The sequence below is a fragment of the Phascolarctos cinereus genome, unplaced genomic scaffold (genome assembly GCF_003287225.1).
Source record: "Phascolarctos cinereus isolate Bilbo 61053 unplaced genomic scaffold, phaCin_HiC Scaffold_4;HRSCAF=312, whole genome shotgun sequence".
Taxonomy (NCBI): Eukaryota; Metazoa; Chordata; class Mammalia; order Diprotodontia; family Phascolarctidae; genus Phascolarctos; species Phascolarctos cinereus.
The window spans coordinates 53,547,259-53,574,206 of record NW_027555847.1 but is presented as its reverse complement, the minus strand read 5'-3'; the positions used below and the strand labels follow the sequence as shown (position 1 = coordinate 53,574,206).

The 26,948-nt window shown below is 42.0% G+C and overlaps 1 protein-coding gene across 12 annotated transcripts in view; it reads right to left on the bottom strand.

Annotated features, from left to right (window-relative positions):
• Positions 1 to 242: 242 nt before the first annotated feature.
• ATP2B2 (ATPase plasma membrane Ca2+ transporting 2) overlaps positions 243 to 26,948 on the bottom strand; it is a 404,797-nt gene continuing 378,091 nt past the window's right edge. For 6 of the 12 annotated variants that reach the window (XM_020981028.2, XM_020981024.2, XM_078152194.1 and 3 more), the window contains 5 exons: positions 23,539 to 23,752; positions 19,508 to 19,719; positions 19,262 to 19,369; positions 17,155 to 17,337; positions 243 to 3,778 (listed from right to left, as the gene is read on the bottom strand). In XM_020981028.2, the coding sequence (XP_020836687.1) occupies positions 3,467 to 3,778; positions 17,155 to 17,337; positions 19,262 to 19,369; positions 19,508 to 19,719; positions 23,539 to 23,752 (1,029 nt within the window). In that variant the 3' untranslated portion in view covers positions 243 to 3,466. Of the gene's footprint in view, positions 3,779 to 8,355; positions 8,411 to 13,283; positions 13,460 to 17,154; positions 17,338 to 19,261; positions 19,370 to 19,507; positions 19,720 to 23,538; positions 23,753 to 26,948 lie in introns of all 12 variants that reach the window. The other 6 variants (XM_078152196.1, XM_078152197.1, XM_078152203.1 and 3 more) reach the window with 3 other exon arrangements.

Below are 26,948 nucleotides of genomic sequence, written 5' to 3'. Positions count from 1 at the left end.
CGATATTTTTACCTGGGGCATCTGTTTAGAAAGTTCAGTAGTGGGGGGAGGGGAAGAGAAAGGAAAGAAGCTAGGATTCAGTTGGATCATTCTGTTCCAAACTAGTAAAGAATTTACATCACAGTTTACTCTTTTTGTTGTTACTGTTTTTGGTTGGTTTGGTTTTTTTGAAACCACAAACATTCCAGGACCACACCATAAGAGTTTGATGAATCAGAGTAAGAGAAAGCATAGCCATTGCATAGTAGTAAATGAACAGAGATGGTGAGTTCTTTATTTACAATTGTTGTCTAGATAAAAAAATTCATAAAAACAGATGAATGGACATAAATTATTACCCCCTAATGGGATGGACGGCCAAATGTACCAGGGTATTGTTTATCGTTGAGCACAAACTCCATGCGGCCAGGGACAGAGGGCAGGATGCAGGGGGTGGATGTGCTGGGCTGAGCTTCAACCAATCACGGTCTCCATGTGCCACTGGTTTGGAGTTATTGTTCCCAACAAGAGAAGGCCAAGTGGAAAAGGAGACCCGAGTACAAGACAGAACTTCAGGTATTTGCGAAATTGGATATTACTTTGACAAATCTTCTCATGGACTCCTGCCTCTCCTCTTCCCAGAGTCCGCCCCACTATCGATCTCCCAAACCCACCCAGATTTCTGGTTCCTCTTGGAAAGAAGCCCAGTGTGATATGGGCTTCTCAATTTATAGGAGGCCCCTGGGGGGAGGAAATAGCGCCACATATGAGAGGCTAATCCAAGTCCACAAAATGGTTCCCTAATGGTTAAAGCTCTTTCCCGGGTGAACATGAGCGTTACTAAAGGAAAGAGGAGGTGGTTGGGAGAGCTTTGGGAAAAGAAAATAACTCATTGAAGTTAAGACAGAGAAACTAAATCAGGTTCCAGAACAGACCCATTTCACAGATGTGTAAGTCCAAACAACACCCTCCCCCTTCCTCATTAGTACAGCAGAGAACAGGATTCCCCCTCCCTCCTCAATCCAATACATAAAAGCTAAGGTTAGATTCCACATTTGCAATGTGGAAATGAAACCCTGACTACGTTGGCGTTCTGAAATATCGGCGATGTTTTCATTGCCAGTCTGTTTACAGTTGACATAGGGGCCCTGTTCTCGATTCAGAAAGAAAGGGGTTGTAGGCCCTGCTGTCCTAGGCACCAGCCCCTTGTACAGGAAGGTTTAGACCAGACAGGGGAGCTGACGGTGGACCGGATACATTGCTGTTCTGCCAGCAGTATTCGAAGACTGGCCACCCCAGCTGGGAAAGGCTCTACCTAATCTTGGCCATCTGCACAAAATAATGCTCCTTCTTGGCCAGGATGCAGAGAAGATTTCATCTGGTTTGCCAAGTTCTAGGCTCGGAGGAGGGGCCTGACAGATGGCAGGGTGGGTGGGGTCAGCAGGGCAAATTAATTTCGCAGGTGAGTCGGAAAGTGCTTTGCTTTTCCTTTACACATCTGCCATCACCAACCATGTTATGTATTCAAAATGTCTTTTGCACTGTACAAGTTTATGGAAAAAAGACTGTGTGCTGAAAAGTCTCAAAGCAAACTTTGTATTAAATACAAAAGTTCTTTATGAAAAAAAGCCGTGGCCCACAAAGTGCTTAGCATTCAAGTGTCTGACGTAGCAATTCAAGAAGCTTATAGTAAGTTGATTATTAGTGCTGATACCATCCTGGGGGAAAAAAAAGAAAAGAACTACAAAAACCTTTGCTCACCTGTGATACTGTAGGCTTTCAGAATGGCTTCCCTTGCAGGAAGGCAGGACACACTGTTAAGTGGCTACAGTATATATTGTGATTACAGGAAGACAAGCTTTGTTTAAAAATCACACAGAGTGCATTTTCAATATATATATCATAAAGTTCATTCAGATTTGAATAGTGCAGGGGGGTAGGATGGGGGGGAATGGATAGTTTTCTTCCAAAATTAAAAAAGAAAAAAAAAGAAAGAAAAGCAGCAAGCTGTAGTGATTCTCATTCAAAATGCCAACAGCTTGTAAGCTGCGAATAATAAGAAAATCAATTTCTAAATGACTAACTAAAAAAAAAAATTAACACAATAGAGTTCACAAATTTCAACACTACTTTGATCTCCATATAAAGCCAAATATAACTTATTTTTCAAATGCTCTCAATAAACTCAAAGGAGTTTCATAAAGAGGAGTCTTCCAAAAAAAAAAAAATTCCACGGAAGCCATCCTAACATAATGGCTACCCGAGGTGGCCTGTGGCCAGTGAGGGGCATACTGAAACTGGGCTGAGCAATTTATTTATTTATTTATTATTTATTTTTTACAAAAAATAAACCTGATTGTTGCACGTGGGTTTTTTTTTCCCCCGACAGAGTCAAGCTTCCAGTCCCATGACCCCATGTCTGTGGAGCACATTCCTACATCCAATATGTTATATTTTGGCTTCTTCTGTCATTCACCAGCAGGAGCTACGTTACTGAACAAAAAAAAAAGAGCAGGCAAAAAATCAGAGCCGAGCTGTCATAAAACATCGAGGATGCAATCTGAGAGGAGTATCTGGTGAGCTGAGCAGTCCTTCTGCTTTCTCAGCAGGAAGTGTTCTTAACCCTACAAATAGTGAAGGACGTTTATCTACAGGTTTGTAAACAAATTACATTCTTCTTTTAAGACATAAATAAGTTAAAATAGAGCAATTTAAGCAAAAACAAGGCAACATGCCAGCAAAAAAACTTTATATATCCATGTATATAGATATACATATATATCTACCTATCTATATGGACGTATACATTCTCGATGAGGTATACGTTGATATAGATACAAAGAAATGGATATAATCTCATTAGTGTCTATGAAGTTCTTCTGTCCCATTGGTATAACCCTACTGTGCAAGGTAAGCTTCCGCAACTTCAAAAAGTTATTTAAATTAATCTCTACAACTGAGACCATGCCGCACAAGCAGTTCAAAAAACTCACAGACCAGTGAATTGGATAAATAAGCCTCAGAAAGGAGTCTTTTTTTTCCTTTTTTTTTCTTTTTTGCAGTTTCTGCCTAAGGAAAAAAAAAATAATAAACAAGAGGAGGACCGGAAGAGTACAGTATGTCCATGCAGGAAAGTGGTGGGTGGGTTTGGTCTGTGTTTGGGCGGGCAGGAGCAAGAAAGGGCACGTCAGGCAATTGCTCACTCCCAAGAACCCACATCAGGGATCCCGTCACTTGCCTCAAAGGGACAAAGAGCTCAAACAGCTTCTCAGCCAGAGAAAGGTTCTATTTCGGGGGAGATATATTTCTCTCCCACTTTGTCTATTTTTATTTTCTTGGTGCTGTTTCATGGTTGAGTTTTCTGGGTTGGTTTGTTCTGAGTTGGTGGTGGTGATGGGGTTTTTTTGTTTGTGTTTTGTGGGGGGGGGGTTGTTTTGTTTTGTATATTTTGTTTGTATTTTTTTTTTGGAGATGTGAATATTTCCCGCTAAAGCGATGTCTCCAGGCTGTGTATAGGACTCCCTGGGCTCGAAGAGGTAGCTGATTTGCTCGTGTCAGTGGTCAGATTGATCCCGCTATCGATTGCACTGTTGTTCTTGTTTAATGACGACGGCGGGCTCGAATTTTGCTTGAGAGCGGCATCTTCTTCCAGGTCAGTGTCATCAATGAGGGGGATGTGGGGCTGAGAGTCTTCTATCCTAAATTCAGGATGAGTCATGAAGTTATGGATGGAGGTTCTAGATTCAGGTTTTTCTAAACCTTCATAGAGAGAGCTACGGAATGCCTTCACGACGCGGATCTGGAAGGGAAACATTGGGAAATGGGTCAGAAGCACCAAAACTCCAGGGAGGGCTTAGGGTAGGGGGATGGTTTAACAGGCTGAGGGGGGCCTTTGGAGGAGCACAGCAGAAGGGGTTAGGGCACAGCAGATGGCTGGAATCCAGTCGCTGGATGTTAGGAGCATCAATGGGATGGGGTGAAAGGAATGGGCTCGAGTTTTGTGCATTCACTTGGGGGTTGTGTGTGTGCACATGTGTGCAAACGTATGTAACTGCAACATCAGAATAGTTCGAGTCGCAAACCATCAAAGAGCTGATGGGAAGCAGGAGTTAAAGAAAGCATAAGTCCACTCAGGTGGGTGCCCATACCTAGTAGTAAAAGACCAAGCTGTGTTAATTTCAATGCACAGGTCGAAACCATGCATGGGGCTGGGAGGGGGCAGGTTCAGATGTGAGTAAAATAGGGTCGGCTTAAAAAAATAAACCAAACCTTTTTTTAAAAAAAATAAATAAACCAAACATTGTTTTAAAAGAAACTATACGACATGTAACGTATCACACTCCACACACAGAAAAGAACAAAATATTGAGACAGTCAGATGGGCCAAGATGAGAGACAACACACAAGAGCCAAACTGACAACCAGAAAACCTCCAAACTCAAACGAGACGTAAAGAGTTTTCAGAGAAGAAAACCAGAGGCAGCCAGAAGCATGGGGGGGGGGGGGGCAAGCAGACAACATTCAGGGGAAGAATCATGCCACAGCAGGAGGGAGTTTGGTTATCACACAGACACACAGAACTGCCACACCAATGCTACGCTTGGAAGCCTGGACAATGTGAACAGAGATTGGTCTGTTTCCAACTTGGTCTTTGCCTTCATGCATTTGGGAGGTAAACACTCGAGTATAGACTCAACATTCTGGCCTTTCATTTCAATTGCTTTGTAATTATTTAGTCACTTCCTTTTTTTTTTTCTCCTTCGGCCAAATCCTTTACCCAGCCCCAAGATATCATTCTGGGGATTGCATAGGACTGAATCGCATTCTTTCAATTTTTGTGTCTGAGATCTGAACTCTGCTCATCAAGTTAATTTTTTTTTAATTTTAAAAATTTAATCTATTGTTTACACCACCACTGTATTTCTTAATCTCCTTAAGGTAATTTGTCAACAATACCTTTTGCTCTCAAGTTATCTGTGAGTCAGACTCTTCCAAGGGGTCAGCTTCTCTCTGGTTAATAAAAATCAGGCCTTTGGGGAAGTGGCATCAACTCTTTCTGGCCATGAAATGGACAGTTCAGGGCCAAGTTAAGTCACAGGTGTGAGTGGATGGGGAAGGGGGTGTCTGGGATGAACTTTCTTTCACTTGTAATTTGCCTAGAAGGGCCAGCCTTGATTTCTTGATTCAGGACTTGGGTGAACTGAATGCAAGGTAGAATAACAGACTATTAGAGCAGGGAGGGGACATTGGAAACCATTTTGCCCAAGCCTTTCCTCTAAGGGAGATAGAAACTGAAGCCCAGAGGGCCAGGGAAATGAGTTGTCCAAAGTCACAGAGCTAGTTAATGGTAAAGCTGGGATGGGAACCCGAGTCTCTGCCCAAGATTCTCTTTCTACCGCATTATGCTGGCCTTTAGGGAGAATAACCCAGTGAAGTGAATCTTTAAAAATGCACATTATGACTGTGTATCTTATATGAAAGAGAACAGCAAGCAAAGGACCACATCTAAGGCATCATCCAATATCATATACATATGTCATCACAACTAATGTTTGCTGACTTGTTCTCCAGAGCTCTTTCTAGGCAAACTCTAAAACAAAGATCCACCCTTAGCAAATCTAGTTTTTAAGCATGGAAATCAGCCTCAGAGACCTACTAGTTGTGTGACCCTGGGCAAGTCACTTAACCTCTATTTACCTCAGCATCCTCAACTATAAAATGGGGATAATAGTACCCACTTCCCAGGGATGTAATATGGATCAAAGTGAGATAATATTAGTAAAGCACTTAGCACAGTGCCTGGAACATAGTAGACACTATATAAATGCTAGCTTTTATTATTATTATTGAGCTATCAATCCCAAATTACTCTCTGTATCAGCTTACATTTAAATAAGTGCATTACGTTATGAAGCATTTTCCTTACAAGAATTTTGTGGGATGATGCAAATGTCATCTCCATTTAATGATAATAATAATAAACCATAATAGTAGCATTTATATAGTTCTTTAAGATGTGCAAAGTATTTTACATACATTGTCTCACTTGAACCTTATAACTCTTATAAGCTGTTATCTTATAAGCTCTGAGAGATGGTTATTTCCTCATTTTATCAATGGAGAAACTGAGGCTAAGAAGTTAGGTGATTTACCCAGGGTCCCACAGCTAATAAAGTGTCTGAGGCAGGATTCTAACTCAGTTCTTTCTGACTAATTTCATTGTCCTACTTGCTAGGTTACCTAGCTTTGAGAAGAAAACTCAGTCACAGAAAAGTAAAGAGACCCACTCATGATCAAGAGGTTTATCAGTGGTGGAATTTGGACCTGAACCCAGAATTTCTGACTCTAAGGTCAGTGTACTTTCTACAGCACTGTGAAAATCAAATCAATCAATCAATCAATCAATAAGTCAGTCAGCAAACACCCATTAGGCACTTGGTATCGGTCAGGCACTCTGATATTACTTTGGGCAAGTCTCTTCTGTTCTATCTGGGTCTCAGTTTCTTCGTCTGTAAACTAGAGGGCTAGACGGGATCATTCCTGATAATGAATGCCTTAGGAGTGATTGTTTTCTAATCTTGTTAGAACGGGAGCATTCTGTCTTTGGGGGAAATGCTGTCATTTTCTCAGTTCATTAAAACTGCTTTGTGTCTTGAGATGATTGAGGCTTTAAAAAAAGAACTCCAAGCCTTCTTCCCTACCACCAAATTAGCTCAAGACCAGCCCAGCCAATTGCACAGAGTGATTGAAGAGTTCATGCAGGAGGATGGGGGGGGAATGGAATGAGATTGTCTCTAAGACTTTGGGATTTCCGAGTCATAATGTGCTTTTTAGACTTCATGGCAATGTAGAAATATGAGGACCTCCACCCCGAAAAAAGGGGTAATAGTGTTGGACTGTTTCAATGGGAGGCCTGTGTGGAGGCAGGGGAATGGATGAGATGATACTTTCAGCCCTAGATTAAGAGGTTCTAGTTAAAACATAATAAAGACTTATTTACTGGGCATCACTGGATCCTGAGCTCTCCTATATGAGTAAATTTTCTAGCTAACTAGAAGATTAAAATTTTAACTGCTACAACTTTGCTTCAACTACTTTTGATAAACTTTTTTTTTTTCTTTGGTACGTTGCATGCTTTCCTGACTTCTTACACATCATTTGATCCTTCCTGGATATCTCAGGGTCATTATTAGGCATATAAGTTATTTTACCCCACAATAACAGATAGCCTATTTCTGTGTCTGCTTTTTAAATTTGTAAGCTCTTTTACAATTAGCTGTCAGGTGTCACTGTCGACCCCATTTTATTTTTTTGTTAATCTAATGTAGGAAGGGAAATTACATAATGAAATGTGTTTGAATTATCATTTTTCAGTTGTGTCCAACCCCCATTTGGGGTTTTCTTGGCTAGAATTAAGTATTGAGTAAGACTACATAGTTTCTGAAAGTAGAAGGGATTAGCTTTAGTGTCGGTACTTTGTTAAGGGCTGAGATCAGTACTCAGGAGCCCTTCTGGCTTTGGGATTGGTAGCTATGTTTCAGAGCTTGGTGGTTACCCCAAAATCTGACTTCAGGATAACCAGAATGCTATACAACTAATTTGAAGAAAAAAAAATTCATTGTTAGCTGCCTGTTCTACTCAAGGACTGAGTGGACACAGCATTTTCTGACTCTGACCCTGTGCTAGGTAATTGTGAAGTTAAGGAAGGGCCAGAGCTCCCATCCCTGTGGGCTCCTTGTGAACTATCTGGAGTTTGGCCTGGTCTGCAACTGACAAAGCTGGCTGGCAGGTGGGAAGGGGATGGGGAACACACACAATGAGTTGCAGGCCCCTCCTTCCACAGGGATGGAGACAACATAAAGAATGAATTGCTCTGGACAAGACTGTGGGGACAAGACTTTAGGAGCATCCTGCCACGCTGGCTCAAGTCTCCACTTCGGTCTTCTCCAAGGCTGAAATGAAAAAATACGGGAGGAAAAAAAAGGGAAAAAAAACCTTTCAATCTCCCTCCCACATGCTGAAATTCAGATTTAAATTAAAAATATATATATATATATATTATATATATATATATATATATATATATATATATATATATATATATATATATATATATATATATCTTGCATGGGTCATGGGGTTAGGGGCCAATTGAAGACAGAAGAGAAATTTCAGGGCTTTCTAATTTTCCTTTGGTCATCCAGAGAAATTAAAGTGAGACTCAACCCTTTCATCTGCAGTGAAATACATCAGGCCTCTTCCAGGCTCAACAGGGAGCGTTTGAGATTATACTCGAATGTTTACCCGGCTTCAAGGAAGCCAAGTGTCTTGGGATTGGTTCACATTCATGTCAGGCTCAAGTTAAAGACTCACAACCTCTTTTAATTTCACTCTCTCTTGCTGAACTCTCAGTCCAGGGTTCTCTAGCCCTCTAGGGAAACAAACACATTGAATATTCAGACAGTAGAGAGGAGGAGGGCACTGCAAAAGCAAGTCATTTTTCACGCTAGCGAAAGATCCATAAGTGATTAGTACCAAAACGCAAACAAGAGGTCCAATTTTATTATTGTATTTTATTTTTTCCCAAGAGATGCCAACTCTTTGCCCTAGCTACACTCTGAATCGGGAGTCTTAGTGGGGAGAAGGGGGCAGGAGGGATTCTTGTTCATCTGGTGGGTTGGGGCTTTGAGGAAGGTAACCGAATGCCCTGTAGCAGAGTTTCCTTGTGCTAGTTTCTAACTTAGTGTATTCCAAGGTATTCCAAGGTAATCAGAATCTGATTAGAAACCTCTAAAATGGCAGGAATTTTTTAAAGCATGCTACCAACATAGTTGCTGATATAGAAGAGGCTTATCTTAAGATCCAGAAGAGCTAATATTAGCATTAAAAATGAGTAAATAAAAATAAAGGGGTTTTTTGTTGTTGTTTGGTTGGGGGTTTTTTGAAAGAGGGGCATTAATCATCTTGAATGAAAGAAGAAAGTGTAAAATTCTATTCTGGCTTCCCATCAGGAATCTTTCTCCCTACAAGGAGATGCAGTTCTGGAAGAGACTGAACCATCCTAGTGTGTTTTTAGCATCTTCTACTTGGGAGAGCAGGGCCATCATGCATTAAATGTGGGCTTCCAGAAGGGGTCCTCTACCCCAAATGGGGAACTGGGGTGGGGGGACAACAAACCAAACACTCTGGCCCATGTGTAGCTCATCGTACTGCCTTGGGGTATCAGAATCCACCAGGAAAGTGATTAAGTTGGGGATGATTCCCCCTTCGAGGCTTACAGTAAGGCTCTCGCCTGGCCTAATTAGTGGTCCTGAAGATGACAATTATGGCCCTTGCTTCATTATTGAGATCATCGATGGAGAGGATAGGAGACTTTGAGCCACGCGGGACCAGCTTGGAATCCAACTTCCTCATTTTACAGATGAGGCGATGGAGGCCCAAAGAGTTTCAGTGACTTGTCCCAGGTCACACAGCTGGTAATATCTGAGGCAGGATTTGAATCTGGGGTTTCCTGACTCAAAGTTTGGGCCTTTGTCCACTACACCACTCTGCCAAGCACCCCTTCCTTCACTGATAGCTTCTGGGGAAGATAATGAACTACGACATCAGGAATTTAGAGTACCAAGGCCTTCCGAGACCTTTAGGGACAAACATCAAATGAATATGAACATACAGCAAACTTTAGTGGATATCACTGACTTTCAATTATCCAAGATAAGAGAAGAGAACAAGGACACAGATAAGTCTCACTGATTTGGCTCTGTAACGCAAATACATTTGGATATAACCCTTGTTTAATGTGAAAATTAATAGTAATGAGGCCGCATTTGCAAAGACTCAGCTCAGATGTTAGAAAGCGATCTAGCTTTTCAAAGCCTCCTTCTTTGCTGCTCTTTTGCCTGGCCCCTATTCTAAGATCTATATCATCTTTCAGGAATTGGCAGCACCACCTCTCAGAAAACCTCCAGTCAAAGCCCTTTCTCTTTCTAAGCTTTCTGTCCATCTGCCTCATCCTTTTCCTAGGGATGAGAGTACATACTCAAAGGTTTTGTTTAAAAGGCCTATCTGTCCTTGAGGAGCTCACAGGCCACGATCAGAGTAGAGAAAGCAAAAATGCTCATGTTAAGTGAAGTAGGAGATATTATTAATTCAGGAGGAATAGTAAAGAAACAATGGCCCAAGGGTGTGACTTGTTGGAACAAACATTGTAAAGACTGGATTTTGAGAGAACTGTATTGAAACCAGGCTTTAGCAGTTACTACTTGTGTAGTTACTTCTTCTTCTGGGTCTCAGTTTACTCAGCTACAAAATGAAATGGTCGGACTAGACGATCTCTAAGGTTCAATCTTAGATACTATGAAATAGTGCCTGGGCTGAATGACTATCAGATGGTCAATTCAATCCACATTCATAAGTAAGGTTTAAGAAGGACCTCTGGAGAACTATAGACCCATGAATCTCATTTCATACCAGAAAGGATGATGGGTTCTCTAGTAAAGGGTAAAACCCCTGACCATTCAAGCAAACAAAACCCACTGGGCAGAAAAAGGTGGTCCCTTCTAAAAGGTAATCATATCTTCCTAATTGATTAGAGTTGTTTGAAGGGGATAACACAGATGTGGCAAAAAGGAAAATCACCGGCTTTATCTTTGGGAAATTTTTACAATCTTTGAATGAAATTCCACACCAAAACCATGAGTCACTCAGGGATCATGAAGATCGATCTGTCATGGAAAGAAAAGCTAGGGCATTTCTTTAGCTGGTTCTGGTCATATTTGATGCATATAAAGGCTTTGAAGGGGGAAAAAACTTGCACAGTGAAATACTCAGGTAAATATCAGACAATGGTCATCTCTGTTAGGTGGAAGATGGCAGGATGATGAGAACAAATTGAAGGAACATTTTTCGTAGATTATTAAGAGCCACAGGATCACAGGCTTAGAACTGGAAGGGCCCTTCAAGACCTGAGTCCTGTGTTCTATGTGTAGCTCACCTCAGGGAGTCAGAGACCACCAGGAAAGAGATTAAAATAGTGCATCCTCTCACCCTGCAGGGCTTACAAATCCTGCAGGTGACAAGGATAGGTCTTGCCTTACCATTGGTACAGATGGAAATTTAGAGCTAGAGGGGACCTTAGCAGTCATCAAACTCAACCCCCCCCCATTTTACAGATGAGGAACCTGAGGCCCTGAGAAGTGAAGAGATTTACCCAGGATCATAATCACTAAGTACCTGGGGCAGGATTTGAACTCAGGTCTTCTCATTCCACACTCAGTCCTCTATTCACTCCATCACCTAGAGGACTTTTTGAGGTTATAAAGCTAGCAAGGAATAGTAAGCAGATTGAAAGTAGGAAAAAATATTTCAAGCTTCATTTATAGGTCAATGCATCAAGGGCTAGTGGTCATAGCCTAGCAGAGAGCTGGAAATTATTGTAGATTATTTTCAGAATATATCAAGCCATCTATACTCCTATGGCCTGAAGCCCAACAAAGGAAAGGGATTGGGAAGAATAAGGCCATCCCAGTCTGACATCTATTTGTTTATTGTGTGTCATAGTACAGACCACCTGGGATTGTAGGTGTGTCTATGAGTACCATATCTCAAGAAAGCTCGAACAGAGTTGGTCGACACTCAAGAGAAAACAACAAAACTGAATGAGATGATCAAGCAGTTGCCATAAAAGGGTGTGCTTAAAAAAAGATGAGGCTTTTCAAGCCAAGGCTGATGGAAATGAGTATGGGATCAGGGCCAGTATCATCATTGGGATATACAAATAAGGACCTGTTTCACTTAATTCAGAAGATGTCTAGATCTCGTGGACAGAAAAGGACTGGAAGACAGAATATAGAGAGAGAATAAATTTGTGGATGATGGATGATGATTATGGGAAGCTGGAATGTTTGTGGACATCTCTAACCTGGAAACTGTCCATGAGGGGCTCACAAACTCAGGGGAAATGATATTATTATTAGTGATATCAATAACAATTATGATATTAGTATTATAAGAGACATTGAAATCAAGAAGTTGATACCAGGGATGACAGTCGTGTCCCTGGGTACCCCTGTCAGAGATCAAATCTTGGACTGGAAGGGGCCATAGGATAGACCTAGGTGTAGGAGAGAAGAAGATTTCTTACGTTCTTAAGACTATCTCAGTTTTTTATACTTCAAATGTACTGATATTCTTAAAAGTCTTTGGGACTGGACGTATTTCTGATCCTTGATAAATATTTTCAAATACCCTGACATCTCCAGCAGACCTTTCTCTGGGGCTTCCTTTGTAAAATGGTAAAGTTGGCCAGAATGATGTATCTTTGGGGTTCCTTCCAACTCTGATGAGTTTCTGAAGCAGTGCTGTCTTCATTGAACAAAAGGGCCTCAAAGCACAAGACCAATACCGTCTGGTAGGAGAAAGTATCCAAGTTCTTATTCTGACAATGAGGGTAGAGTGTTGGTATTAGTTTACAGAGGGCTCTATTGACATTCTCTTTTTTTTGTGGGCAGTGGAGATGAGGACCAGAGGTTGTAGGTACCAGGGTAAACCAAGTCAATCCCACTACCAAAGCTAGACCACTAGTCACTAAGCCTGACTTTCTGACATTGTGTGAATCTCAAACAACATGGGAATCTATTTCCCTGTCCTTGTTTACATGACAGAAGGAAGATTGTACACATAGAAGGAAAAGGAGCACAACAGGGGAGCTCCTTTTCCTTCTCTTCATCCTCTTTCTCTTCATTGTTAGTGATGCTTAATGAGGATTTTGAGAATCACCACTGACTGACTAGATCTTTGGCCCTATCTTCAAAGTGGAGATGACGAACACAGTTGGGCCATAGGGACCTTCCAGTTAGAGGCCAACAAGCTTTTGGGACCTGGCACAAACCACAAGTCAATGATCTGAGGGAAACCAATCTCTGCTCAAGGCTGATTCAAGGAAGGGATTGGAAACTGGAATTTTGGAAACATGTCCTTTTTTTCTTACTGGCAGAGTAGATTTCACTTCATCACCAGGGACAGGACAGCAAAAAATGGTGTTTGGATCCAGGACTGAAAGGCCCCCATGACCAACTATATCCCTTGTAGCTGATTATGATCCCCTGGCTATATATTATGTCCCTCCACTGCAACTCATTGACTGACTGTGATCCTTCTCATTGGCTATGACCGCCTGACTGACTGCTCTCTCCCTGGACTGAACTTCCCAACCAACTAGGAACCCCTGCCCACCAACCCATCCACCCGCTTGCCCACTGAGAGAGTTGGCATCTCTGGCAATTGGAGGCATTAAGAATTCACACTCACGCCCAGCTGCAGCAGGAGGTGTGCTGGTAGGAGAGGAAAGAACATTGGATAACGATACGTGGCTAGGGCTAGAAAGATTGGTTACATCCTGGCTCTGGCTTGTGACGGAGGACTGTCTCCTGAGAGCCCCCTGAAAGGAAGCGCCACTCTTGAAAGTATTGACTACTTCAATCTGCAACGGAGGAGAGAACGAGACAAGTTGCGAAAAGGATGGACACAACAGCTACACAACTGACAGGCATGACAACCAAAATAAGAGCAATAATTAATAATAATAATAATAATTAATAATAGCAACAATAACACCAGCAACAGCAACGATAATAATAATAATAATATCACTTAAATTTAAAAAAAATAAAAACAAATAAACACAAACTAAAATGTCTTAAAGAATTTCTGCCTAGCCCCACCCCCTTTTGGAGGCTCTAGACCTGGGAGTCCCCCAGCCTTGAAGGCTTCTCTGGTTGGTTTCTCTTGTGAACTGCAGTTCTCTCTCCTAGTGAGGCAAAAGTGGGGAGAGGGGCTGTTTCCCAGGGAATAAGAACTTCTTTCCCATCCCTAGCTACCAATGAGGACCAAAATAAAGCCTTCTCCAGGCTGTAGGTCAAAAGAGGAGGTCCTAGATGAGAGGGTCTTGGAGAATGTTGGGCAATGCTTATACCTTGGGCCCACCTTCCTTCTCATGGTGTGAGTCAAGTGGGTTATAGGGATAGACTCTACCCTGAGCCCTGCTAGGATCTCCATCAGTATCCCTCATTGAATCCCATGGCTTCATCTCCATTTAGGATATGAGACTCCCCCACCTCCACCCCTAAACAGACATGTCCAGGTCATTTCCTAGATTTGGGGTTTGGGTGGATAGAACATCAGCTCTTTAAATGGCACACCATATCGTGGACTCTGGTTTATTGGAATCATCCTGAAATACTCATGCTGGAAGAGGAGGAGATAAAGAAAAAGGCCTATCAGACAAACTGCCCCTTTCCTCCATACAAGGTAGGCTCATTCACAGCTCAGCTGAACAGATGCTACTAGGGTTCTGAATAATTGCAGTTATGACTGATTTAGATAGCACTTTAAAATTGGCCAAATACTTTACATACATTAGCTCAGTGAAGCCTCCTAACAACCCTGGGTGGTGGTAGAGACTGCTGCTAGAGCTATCTTCATTTTACATGTGACAAACCTGAAGTTCAGACAGTCAATCAACTTGCCCGAGGTTCATGCAGGTAGAAAGAGACAGAGTTGGGCTTTGAGCCCAAGCCTTTAACTCAGGGTTTTTTCCACTATTCATTCTTCACACTGCCCCTAAAGCCTTAAAAAATGACTAAGGGAGATCCCTGGTAATGCTAGTATCCCAGGTGTCCCAGAAGAAGCCTGGGTATCGGGCAAAGAATCAGACTCAGAATGACTAGATCTCTTCACCATCCTCCATTTTTCCAGTTCCTGGGCAGTGACATTCAGACTGCTCACTCTCCACAGAGAGAACAGGCCAGATTCACTAACAAGAGTTCTGCCCCAAGATGTACATGTAGAATCAAGGCTGGGGCATAGAACTGGGGAGACAGGGCTCCATAGGCTGGGCCTTGTCCTCTTCCTCACTGGTTTCACTATTTCTCCCCTTTTTTAAATCTATGGGATTGGGAACTCTCACTGTCCCTCAGGCTGTTGGGAGCCTTAGACATGATTTCTTCACTCCCTTGTAAGAAGCAAGAGTGGAATTGGTGGGAGACAACCTCTGGCTCTTAGGGGGGCAAAGGTTACTATAAAGTCTGGTGGTGAGGGCAAGAAAGTTTGGCCATGCCCTGGTTCTGACTTGAGATCCATTATAATAAAAGAAACACATGTAATGGTGACATGTACCCAGGACTATACCCTTCCTGTATGTAGGGTAGATGATAGCATTTCTCCATATGTACACATGCCACCATTACAATCATTCATATTTCTAGAGCTTTTTAAGGTTTACAAAGCATTTTCCTCATACCCCCTCCAAGGTGGGTGGTGTATATATTATTATCCCCACTTTATAGATGAGGAGATGGAAAACCAGTTACACCACTTACTTGTGGTCACTGAGCTAGTAAGTGTCAGAGCACGGATTACTACCTGGGTCTTTCTGTCTCCAAAGGCAGAGCTGTTTCCAGTATACCACACTGCCTATGTATGTTGGAATACTGTGCATTACTCCCATTTGAGGTCCCCAAAGTTGTTGCATGGATCAACAACCAGACATTCAGAATCTCAACAATAAACTATTGAACTAAGTTATTCATAGCTGTGTTTTTCTACATTTGCGAGTACTACACATAGATTTCTGCATATGTATATAACCTACATGCGTTTTTACTGGTGTATACACAGATGCACTTCTACATGTGAGTTTGTGGGCATGTTTTGGTAGATATATGCATGGTTCTATATATAAGCATTTTTGGGGATGGGTTGTATTTTATACGTATGAGTATATTTCTACATGTGAATTTATAGGTGTATTTCTGCCTGTATGTGTCTATGCCAAACATGTTTCTTTTTACACAAATATACGCTACATGTAAATTTCTGCAAGGGCAGCTAGGTGGCACAGTGGATGGAGCACAGGGCCTGGAGTCAGGAGTTCAAATCTGGCCTCAAACACTCACTCGCTGTGTAACCCTGGGCAAGCCACTTCACCCTGTTTGCCTCAGTTTCCTCATCTATAAAAATGAGCTGGAGACAGAAAGGGCTGCAGTATCTTTGCTGCATGTGTGTTTTTGTGTGTCTATGAGAAGGGAGTTTGCATTTGGGTGAATACTTCCTGGATGTGTGTGCACATCCATTGCTGTGGGAAGGTGTGTCACATATAGGCCTTGAACCACGGTTGTGGAGGTCAAATGAAAAGGAAACACTTTGGAAAAGATGAAGCAGCCTACAAAGGGCTCTGGGCTGGGTTAGAGCATCCCCCAATTGGGTTAGAGGCCCCTGATTGTCATTCGCTCTTCCTCATATAGTAAGTGGGGAAGGGGGAGAGGCTGGATGTGCCCAACTACCACTCTGAACAACCAGTGCCAAGTCCTCCCAGTAGAAACCCCAGCCCGGGCTTGCAGTCTGGGACCTGACACTCACCTCTGAGAACCGATGGTCATTTGAAATAGTTGTGGGTGGAAGCAGCTACCCCCACTCTTCCCCACACCACCTCCAGCCTTGCCTCAATCCTGCCAGACTCACTGAGGAACTACAGCTGCCTCCCCTGAGCTCATTATCTGCTTCAGTTATCTCTACTATCCTCTGCACTCCTCCCCTTCCCCGGCCTACTCTAATTGCTTATAAAGTGAAGATAATTAATTAGCCAAGGTGACAAAATGTCATTAGAGGAGACTACTCCAATGGAAATATATATATGTACACACACACACACACACACACACACACACACACACACACACACACACACACATATATAAATCCAGTGGCTTTATTTCAGAGGACACCTACTATGTGTCCTCAGAGCTGGTGGTAGACTCACAGAAATGGGGACATCTCACCTTATAGGATCTTAGGGCTGAGTGACCTATGAAAATAAGTCACAATTGGTGCAGGGGAGGAAGGAAGGGCAGGAGTATGGCTGATTCTCTAATAGACCCAGTAGGATGACATGGCCCTTGGGACTGCCATTGGTGGCAGGAAGAGATTTTTGCTACACTATTGAGGGGTCTGCTGATCAGGACTCTGGACAAGATGGCCATTCCTCTTCTTCACTTCTCCCATCCCTACTCCACCCAAACACTTGCATTTGCCAGAGGTCTTCATGTGCAATGCCCTGGTGTGAGGGTGGAGGGCCCATCACTGCCCACGATGACTCTTAGTTGACCACACTGTACATACCTGAGTTTGGATTCTATTTAGGCCACGGAACCACAGGATCTGTCCACGTCGAAGTTCTCTCTCAGCATGATCAATCTCCTCCACGTCCTCATTGAGTTCTTCCTCAGGGATCTCCTCTTTCTGAGTGAGTCGTCCTGCCTCCTTCAGGAACTTGAGTCTGCTGGTTGGGATTGTGGCAATGACCTAAAAGGAGACAAGTGGAAATATATGTATATATGTATATGTAGGTATGCACACATATTTATATACACATACCTCCAGGGCATATATGTGAAAGTTGAATTCAAAGGACTGAGATTCATTATGTTTTGCTCAGTTCTTTCCTTCCATTTAGAGACGGAATTTGGGGAACACCAGTAAGCAAGTCCTATGAGCTAAAAACTTGAGAATTAATTCCTCATGGCAGGGAGCAAATCTAGCATCCCCCAAGCAAAATGTTGTCTTCTTCAAGAGAACAAGAGAGATGCAGCTCAGTTTATCCAAGGTTTCCATATGACTTGTCTAGAGTTCAGAAGGACCAGTTGACTTTCTGCAATGGTCAACCCCCACAGCTCAGCTGGGGCAGGAGCCCCTAAGCTAACAGTGGCCACCCTTGAGAGATAGAACTATCACTGGCTTTCAGTGCTACCAGAAGGTACTAATCTCTACAGCTTGTGGAGTACCCAGTCAACATGAATCATGAGCTAAGCACTGCATGGATTATTCATACAAAGGATATGCTGTATTGGATAGGAGGGGGTGTGGGGTTGCTAACAAGAAAGCCTGACCTCCTAATTCTATTGTCAGACATAGAGTGTCTCTGCTTGCCCTTTGTACAGAGGGGTAATTTTATGATGAGAGGTGGGCAGCCTTCATTGAAACCCTTCAATAACACAACTCCAATTTTGGGATATTGAAGGGTCACAGTTGTCTGTACCACTGGGCTAGAACCCCCTCAAGTACTGTTTTATATAAAAGAGGAAAACAGGAACTTTGAGGATGATTCCTGTAAGCAACCAGCCTCCGCATAGATAGCTGGCTTCAGAGTCTCAACTCTGTCAATTATTGCATGAGATCCTGGGCAAATAACTTAACCTCTGGGGACCCCTAGCCACCTCTCTAAGACTGTAAGTTACAAAAATAGGTACTATCTGCTTTAGCATTTGGAGTTTCCTCACCAGGAATTTTTTCACACCAGTGAATCAAGCATCCTACTGGTTCCCCTCTGACTAACCTCCCCCCCCCACCAAAAAAAAAATGACAAGAAAAACATCCCTTTGGACCCAAATTCAGGTGCCTAGAATTTCTCACCTGTACCAGGTTTCTTGTATCAGGAAGTATCCTCCGTTAAAAAAAAAAGTTTGCTTACAAAGCTAAGACATGGCAGGTCCCTGGACTTGGGGACAAAAGAAGCCAAGGAATTGACAAAAAAGACTTGGTCTGAGAAGGTTTTGGTAACTGAGAATTAGAGGATGTCAGAATTGGAAGAGACCTGGTGATCATCCATCCTATCTCATTCAAAGGAAGAAACTGAGGCCCCAGATGGTGAAGGGATTTACCCAAAGGTGTCATATGGTATTAGGGGCTGAATCTGAAGTCAGATAATTTGGGTTTTAATTCTGCCTCTGCCCTTAGTAGCTGTTTTGATTCAGTCATGTCATTATCCTCATTTGTGCAATGAGGCAGTGGGACCAGATTGTTTCCAAGGTTCCTTCAAGTTCTAGACCTATGATCGATCCTATGAGTAACTTTGGCAGAGTGGGGACAAGGATTTGGGTTTCCTAACTTTATTCAATTTAACTCAAGGAGCATTTCTTAAGTCCCTGCTATATGCTAGGCATCAGTTAAACATCAAACAGTCCCCATCTTCAACAATTCAAAAAGCTTCCATTCTCCAGTGGGGGTGTGATAAGGACCACAACATATTCACAGATAAGTAAGTGCAAAAGAAATACTAAATCATTTTGCATGTTGCATTAAGATCTGGGGGTGGGGGAATCAGGAAGGAACTTTTGCAGGACGCGACATTTGAGCTGAGCCTTGAAGGAGCTAGAGGCTAGTTACAAGAAGCAGCGACTGCTAGCTTGTGTTCCACGCTGAGGACAGGAACCTGCCAAGAAGAGCTTACCTGACCCCAGACAAGCTCTCCTAGTCCAATGAATATGCACCACATCCACTGGTCAAGCTGGAGAGGAGAACAGCTGAATGGCTTCCCCCCGAACTGCACAATGACTATCTGGAGACAAAATTGGAGACACAAACCCATCACCAGGAGAAGCACAAGTTTCATCTCTCAGAGCAGGGACTGGGACTTCCTGCTGGCAGGGGGCCAGGTGATGTTCTTCCAATGAGGATGCCCCAGGGTCCTGGTTACCTGAATGGCAAAGGTGCCCAGGACAATTGTGCAGAAGATGGGGTTCCTGAAGATGCCATCAAACACATTCCGCTCCCCATGGATTTTCCGGGCGTTGATTTCATTGAACAGTTGCATCATGACGAAGGTATTGAAGATGATGGTATAGTGCTCAGAGGGAGGAGAGTGGAGGGGGGCATTGCGTCCACTGTCAATCATGAACATTTTCTCTCCTATAAAAAGGGAAGTGTAAATAAAATCAAAAGGGCCCCAGGGACATGAGCTGTGTGACCTTGGTTCAGTTCCTTGTTTTCTCCTTGCTTCAGTCTTCTCATATATAAAATGAAGGGTTCACACTGAATCAACTTGAAGGTCCCTGCGCTAACATTCTCTGCCTGTTCTACTATGGCCAAATGGGTGTTATGGTGGTGAAAGGAAGTGGAAGAGGGAGGGAAGAACATAAAAGAAGGACATATGAAAATAAGTCCTTTTACAAAAGTGGTTCACAAACCTTTTCCCATCTCATAGCACTTTATTCTTTGCCATCAGTAGGGAACTGTAAAAATGCTTATGTGCTTGCAAGTGAAACTTCCATATATTTCATAAGAGAGACTTCCTGCAATGTTGACTCAGTTGCTTCAATGAATCTCATCGTTGTGGATGTTCCTACTGAAATTGTAGGTCAAAGTATTTCTGTCCATCTTGGGCAACTGTTATCTATAACCTTCCATAGGTTCCCTGAAAGAAGTCTACCCTGTGTACTAAGGGACTTTCTTGACATCTAAACATTTTGAGGATACTAGAGGAATATGCATGCTATTCGTGGTCTATCCTTCACTCTAGTCATGTGATTACCCCCATCTTTTTTGATAATATATTTCCCTGATGAAGTCCTTTATTCTTCTTCTTCAAGATTACTCATGTGTTACATACTTCAGCCTATCATGCCTACCAGGCACCCATTCATTGCTTCATTTTTATTTCTACAGAAACTATATTCCTCCAAGACTCACAAGCATATGACATTGGTAGCATATTGACATTAAAAAGCTAGTCCTTTGTTTCAGGGAGAATGCTGTTTGGGATCACTAACAGAGCTTTGCAATTTCCCAAAGGGAATCTTGCCTGCTTTCTTCTTGTTCAATTCTGCATTCAACTAGCTATCCATAGTACTCCCTGTCAATTACATACACATACACATTTATGTATTATACATAAAATATATATGTGTACATATGTATATATGGGGAAAGAGAGTGGGAGAGGGAGAATGGATGAATGGCTTCTATCTAGGTTGTTCATTTAACTGTATGTCAATATCTAGATGATAGAAAGTCTTTGTTTCCTTGGTTTCCCCTATTTGGATGGTTAAGTCAAACTCTTTTAAGTGGTTGTGGTGCCATCCATCTATAAATAGAAATATCTGAAGGACCTAACTATTCCTAGGGAATCCTTCTTTAGCTTGGACTCTGCACTGGATCAACTCTATCATATTAGCAAACATCCTTAATAAGCATATGTCCCCTTTATGCCTCACTTGCCACTTAGGATCAAGATGATTTTTTTTGTTATATCTATTAAGTAGTTGGATGTATTGGTGGTAGATACCTTGTTGGAAGAGAACTCTTAGAGTGGCGATTTGTTCTACTGAATGATTTTTTTTTAGTCAATAGACAATTAAGTACAATGGGAGCTTATCTTATTTACAACTTTCAGTAGTATTCCTTGCTAAAGTCTGACAGTTCCCTATCAGTAGACTTAATGTGTAGATTTTGAAAACACTTGTGAATTTTTATATAAAATTTTTATAAAGTTGTGGAAAGAGTCATGCAAGCCAATAGCTTTTGCATTTTGTTATTAACTTTTTAAAAATAATAAGGGCTGACATTTTCCCTATATCTTTGGTATCTTCTTCTCCTATAGATACCTTGAGAAGTGATTTCTTATTATTCTCAAAATTGTGTTGCCTCCATCACAGATGTCCTCTATGTCACTTGGCCTAATTCAGCCACTTTCCTCATATTATTCTTCTTAGTGTCACTTTTAATTCCTATGTAAACATATCCAGGATTGTGATGTCAAAGTATGAAAGTTCTATTGTTTTGATGGTAAAAAAGTTAGTTATAAAAATGCAGATCTTTTCCATTCTTATTTCATTTGTTTCTTCTCTTCCATTGTTATCCTTAAATACCCTTGTGATGACTTTTCTTAGTTGGTTCTCTTACCAAACTTTTTTTTAGATTGGTTTTACTCCCACTGCTTCTTTCTATTTTATGAGACAATATTGCACAAAGTATTCCATCCTCCTCCTTGAAGTTTTAAAAATGAGTCTATGATCTAAGTTGGTATTGCACTTGGCTGCCATAGCTCTACTCTTGGCAAGTAAATCAGTTTGATGACTAGAGTACTTTTTAGGTTCCTTGGTCTTACAGCAGTTGATTTATATTGCTTAAACTTCTATATGAAATCACTGTAGTCTGTCTATGTGCTTTCTAATGTCCACATCCCCTTTTTGTTATTAATAACTTGTTTTAATTGCATATCAAATCTTGCTCATATGTATGTCCTTACTTCTAGTTTTGCACTAATTCTGGTATTTGCTCTAACAAATTGGTTGTCTGACTATACACAGACGCTAATAAAGCAAAATGATTTTCGATAATGTTATTCAATTCCTTGTCCAGCACCTTCTCATTCTCTTCTTGACAATTGTGCGCATGCTATATAGGCAGGAGGTTTTTGTGTAGCCTTCAAGCCTCTGGCCTCTCTCATTCCCTCTTCCTGATCTAATGCATTCTCATCTTCCTGAACTATTTCTCCTTTTCCTTTACATCTCAAAGTGTTGGACTCTGTGTTCATTTAATTTACAGGGTCTTATTAAGTTCTTTTTAGAAATTTTCCTCTTCCTCTTCTTATAAGCCTTAATTTCGTGATAGTTTTTTTACACATCAGAAGTACTGCACTGAGATGATCAAATGCCTTCTCAAGTGACATTTCTTGTTGCTTCTGGATGCATAAAATTAAACCAACTCTACCAATTTTTTTATTTGCCTCTACATGATGAACCTGTCCCATAAGTTTCCTTCCATTGTAGCTTCCCTCTTTGTTTTGGTTGCATTTATATCAAGACTGTTAAAACTGATATGACTCATTTCCTCCAGTAGGATGTGCACTCAGTAATTGGATAAGGACATCCCATTGAACCTAGCAAAAGCTAAGTGAAGAGTTATAGATGACTTGAAAGTGATGTCATGTTTAGCATCCTCTGCCCTTTATTTCCCATGATTCTGCCACCTTCATTGCAGAAGCAAAGGAGGAGCTCACAAGACCAAAGACCATATTGGATTTTCCTTTGTTTCATGGAATGTCATGGCCAAATGTTTTCAACACCAAGTGGCCAGCCTAGTGGTGATGAGCCTCCCTGCATTTAGCTAGGTTAGTCCTTAAATAGAAGATTCAACCTGTTTCTGAGCCTCTACTCAAAGGTCTTTCCAGCATGATAGAACCTTCCAGAGTTTTTGCTCTGCTGGCATTGCTGTTGAGAACCTAGTCAGTGCCACTTTATGATGAGGCATCTGGGTTAGACTTTTTGATGTTCTGAAGTGACATGAAACTATTAATGACTAGTTTTTTGTCCTTTCTCAATGAACATGCTTCAACACTAATGGACCCATAGGAAAGCAACTGGAGAACAGGCAGCCTCTGGAGTCTTTCACTAGGATTTCATAAAAGGGTTTTCTTTCTTTCTTTTTTTGTCATTCTTAAACCCAAGACATGGGAGGCATTCTGGATGGAAGGTGGTGTGTAGGAATGGCTGCTGAATCAGGAGGCCTTTACACTGGTGTGAAACTTGAGTAAGTCACTGAACTTCTCTAGACCTCAGTTTTTTTTTTCTCAGCAAAATGGAAGGATTGGGCTAAATGATCCCTAAGACCCCATTCTACCCCTGGAATTCTGTTCTAGGTTCTAATGTTCTGAGCCTGTGACTTGAGGATTTTATGACTGATGTGGACAAGAACTTAAGCATTCCAGAGGACCACCAAGTGACTTACCAACAAAAAGGAGGGTGAAGATGAGTGTGAGCTGGTAGACTGCATGGCCTAGGATATTCTTCATCATGGTGCGGGAGATGAGCGGCTTGTTGCGGCCGTATGGCTTACGCAGCAGAAGGGACTCTGTGGGTGGCTCTGTGGCCAGGGCCAGGGAGGCAAAGGTATCCATGATGAGATTCACCCACAACATCTGTACAGCTTTTAGGGGAGAGTCCTGGGGACAGAAAGAAGAATGAACAGTCACAGCATGGAACCAGGTTGGGACATCTCTGGGCAGGAGAATATCCCATTCCCAGGATGAGGTATAGCAGTTTCCATCACCAGCTCTGTGTGTGTGTGTGTGTGTGTGTGTGTGTGTGTGTGTGTGTGTGTACGAGAGAGAGAGAGAGAGAGAGAGAGAGAGAGAGAGAGAGAGATGGATGTTGACCATCTTCTGCAAATTCCAGGATCTTAAGCTGTAAGGGACCTCAGAGGATATCAAGTCTATCCTCATCCCTGTATTTTTGTAACAGAGGAGGAAATAGAGGTCAAGGATGGAAAACTAACTCAAGGTGCTGAGGTAATAAATAACAGCTGGGTGCAGAATCCGAGTACTCTGATTCAAATTCAGCACCTTTGGCACTATACCACAGACTGAATAAGAGTAAACTTGTTCCATTTTCATAGAAAACTTGGGAAATCAAAAAAACTATGAGGCTCAAAGAAATGGATCTCTAGTGGCAGAATTCCCATGCCTGTGACAATTAATCTGGGAGATGATTTTGGGAAGGAGGCTCCTTTCACTCCATGCCACATAGGGGCTTCTTAATATATCTAGACTGAGGCCAATCTTGTTCACTTTTCTGGTTTCAGAGAGGAATTTTCTAAGCACCTTAGTGCAAATTTTAGAGCTTAGAGGTAATTTGCCTGACTGTTTTCCTTCCAAGCTTCTTTTTTTTCTTTCCTCAGTATCAATTGATCAACAAGTATTTATTAAGTACCTACTATGTGCCACGCAGGGGAAGCTAGGTGGTACAGTGGACAGAGCAGTGGGCTTGGAATTAGGAAGACTCAACTTCATGAGTTCAAATCTAGCCTCAGACATGTCCTAGCTGTTTGACCCTGGGTAAGTCACTTAAGCCTGTTTGTCTCAGCTTCCTCATCTGTAAAATGAGCTCCACCCAAGTATCTTTGCCAAGAAAACCCTAAGTGTGGTCACAAAGGGTCAGACACAACTGAAACAACGAACAATGACAATAATATGACAAGCATTGTGCTAGGGGTTAAGGAAACAAGTACAAAGAATGAAACAATCTCTATTTTAAAGGAACTGATATTCTAGTGGTAGAGAGGACAAATACATGTAAACATGTATGTGTGTGTATATAGTATAAATATAAAGTTAAAAAATACAAATATATATAAATTAGTTAAATACAAGGTAATTTAGAAGTGAAGGCACTCAGGAAAGGGTTCAGGGAAAAGATGGCACTCAAGCTGATTCTTAAAGGAAGAGAGAGAAACTGTGTGAGTCAGAGGTAATGAAGTGGTATATTGCAGGCATGTAGGATAGCCAATGCAAAGGTAAGGAGATGGGAAATAGCAGCAGTGTCAGGAAGAGAGGGAAGACAAGTTTGGCTGGATTTATATGCGGGAGAGAGAGAAAAATGCCCAATTAGTCTGGAAAGGTTGGTTGGGACCACATTGTGTAGGGCTTTAAAAACAAAACAGAAGTTTATATTCTATCTTAGAGATAGGAAGTCACAGGATTGGTGAGCAGGAGAGCCATGTGGTCAGGTCTGCACTCAGAGAAATAAAGGTGGGCTAAGTGAGGCCTGAGGCTCTTTAGAATGAAGTTCCTCAGCTAACATGGTTAACTGCCTATAGATTTGTCATCCTGTGTGAGGTAGTGGGCAAGGTGTGGTGGGATGGGCATTGTGAACAAGCTTTGGATTTGGTACCAAGAGACCCATTGAAATTCTGACTCTCACACTAGCTGTGTCATTGTGTGTAAGTCATTTCATCTTTCTATGGCTCAGCTCTGTTTACCATAAAATGGAAGGAGGGGAGCAGCCTAGTTATTCTCTAAGATCCCATCCAGCTCTGAATCCTATAATCCATAGAATCTTATGTCTTTGGATTATAGACATACCAACTTTAAATTAGCTGGAACAAAGGAATATCCCTGCTCAACCAGAGCTCTGCATACCATAAAACAGCCCTTAGTTTCCTCCTTGGCCCATCCAATGAATTGAGGAGGGCTGTTAGATTTCCCAATGATGGCACAGGACTATGGAAAGAGCACCGGCATTCTTTATAGTTTATAGAACGTTATAGTTTCCTGAACAGTTTCCTCACAAAAACCCTGCAAGATGGTCATTAAAAATAGCACATTTTACAGATTAAGAAATTGAGAACCATAAAAGGTAAGTGACTTGCCCTAGGCAATATAGTTAGCAAGCGTGTACGCTGAACTTTGAGCCTTTACCCTCTTACTCCCAATCCCGTATTCTTTCCACTTCACCATGCTCCCTCTCACCTCCTACAACTGCAAGCCCAGACCTCTTCCCACCCTACCATGGTTGACATTCTAATTAACTGAGTCTGATTATTAGTCGCAATGAGTATAGATGGCCACAAACAAGAAAAGTTTTGAGTCTAACTGAGCCACATACAAGGGAGATGAAGGCTTGCCCGTGACTTTGGCTAGATGCAAATTCTTGGGAGAAGGAAAAAAAAAACTTGGTTTCTTAACACGTAAGTATTGAGGAAGCAGACACTAGAGGGCGCTGTTCGTCCATTGATCTAGGAAAGAGAATGCTACTAATAGAAAAAACCTGACCTTTAACAGCTCAGGCAGGGAGGGCTGTTGTGTGCCTATGGAAGGGCCCCAGGGGATAACACTGCTGAGGCTCAGAAAGGACTCAACCAGAAGACAACTTTGCTTGGATGAGAGTCTGGTCCTGGGACAAGCTGTAGCCCTGGGCTATGGGACAACCCAGGGCCCTGAGTCAGGCAAAGGCATCATCGCCCTCTAAGGGCCTCAAAGAGACCACAACATGACTTTTCAAAGTGGGCCGGAGACCTCCTGTGCTCAGGAGCATTCCACAGAATTGTGCTGGCCTGGCCCCCAACTATCCATTTACCGGAAATACAGATATTGTTTGGGCTGGAAAGGCCCTCATAACATAACCATTAGATGGGACTTTAGAATACAGAATACTGGGGCTGAAAAGGAACTTCAAATACAGTGGTAGGGCTTGAATGGACCCTATAATATAGAATTCTGGGGCAAAAAAGACCTTAGGACATAAAATATGGGAGCTGGAAGGAATCTTAGAACATAGAATATGAAAGCTGGAAGAAAATTTAGAACATAGATTGTTCGGGTGGGACTTGACCTTCAGACAAATGTTGGAGCTGCAAAAGAC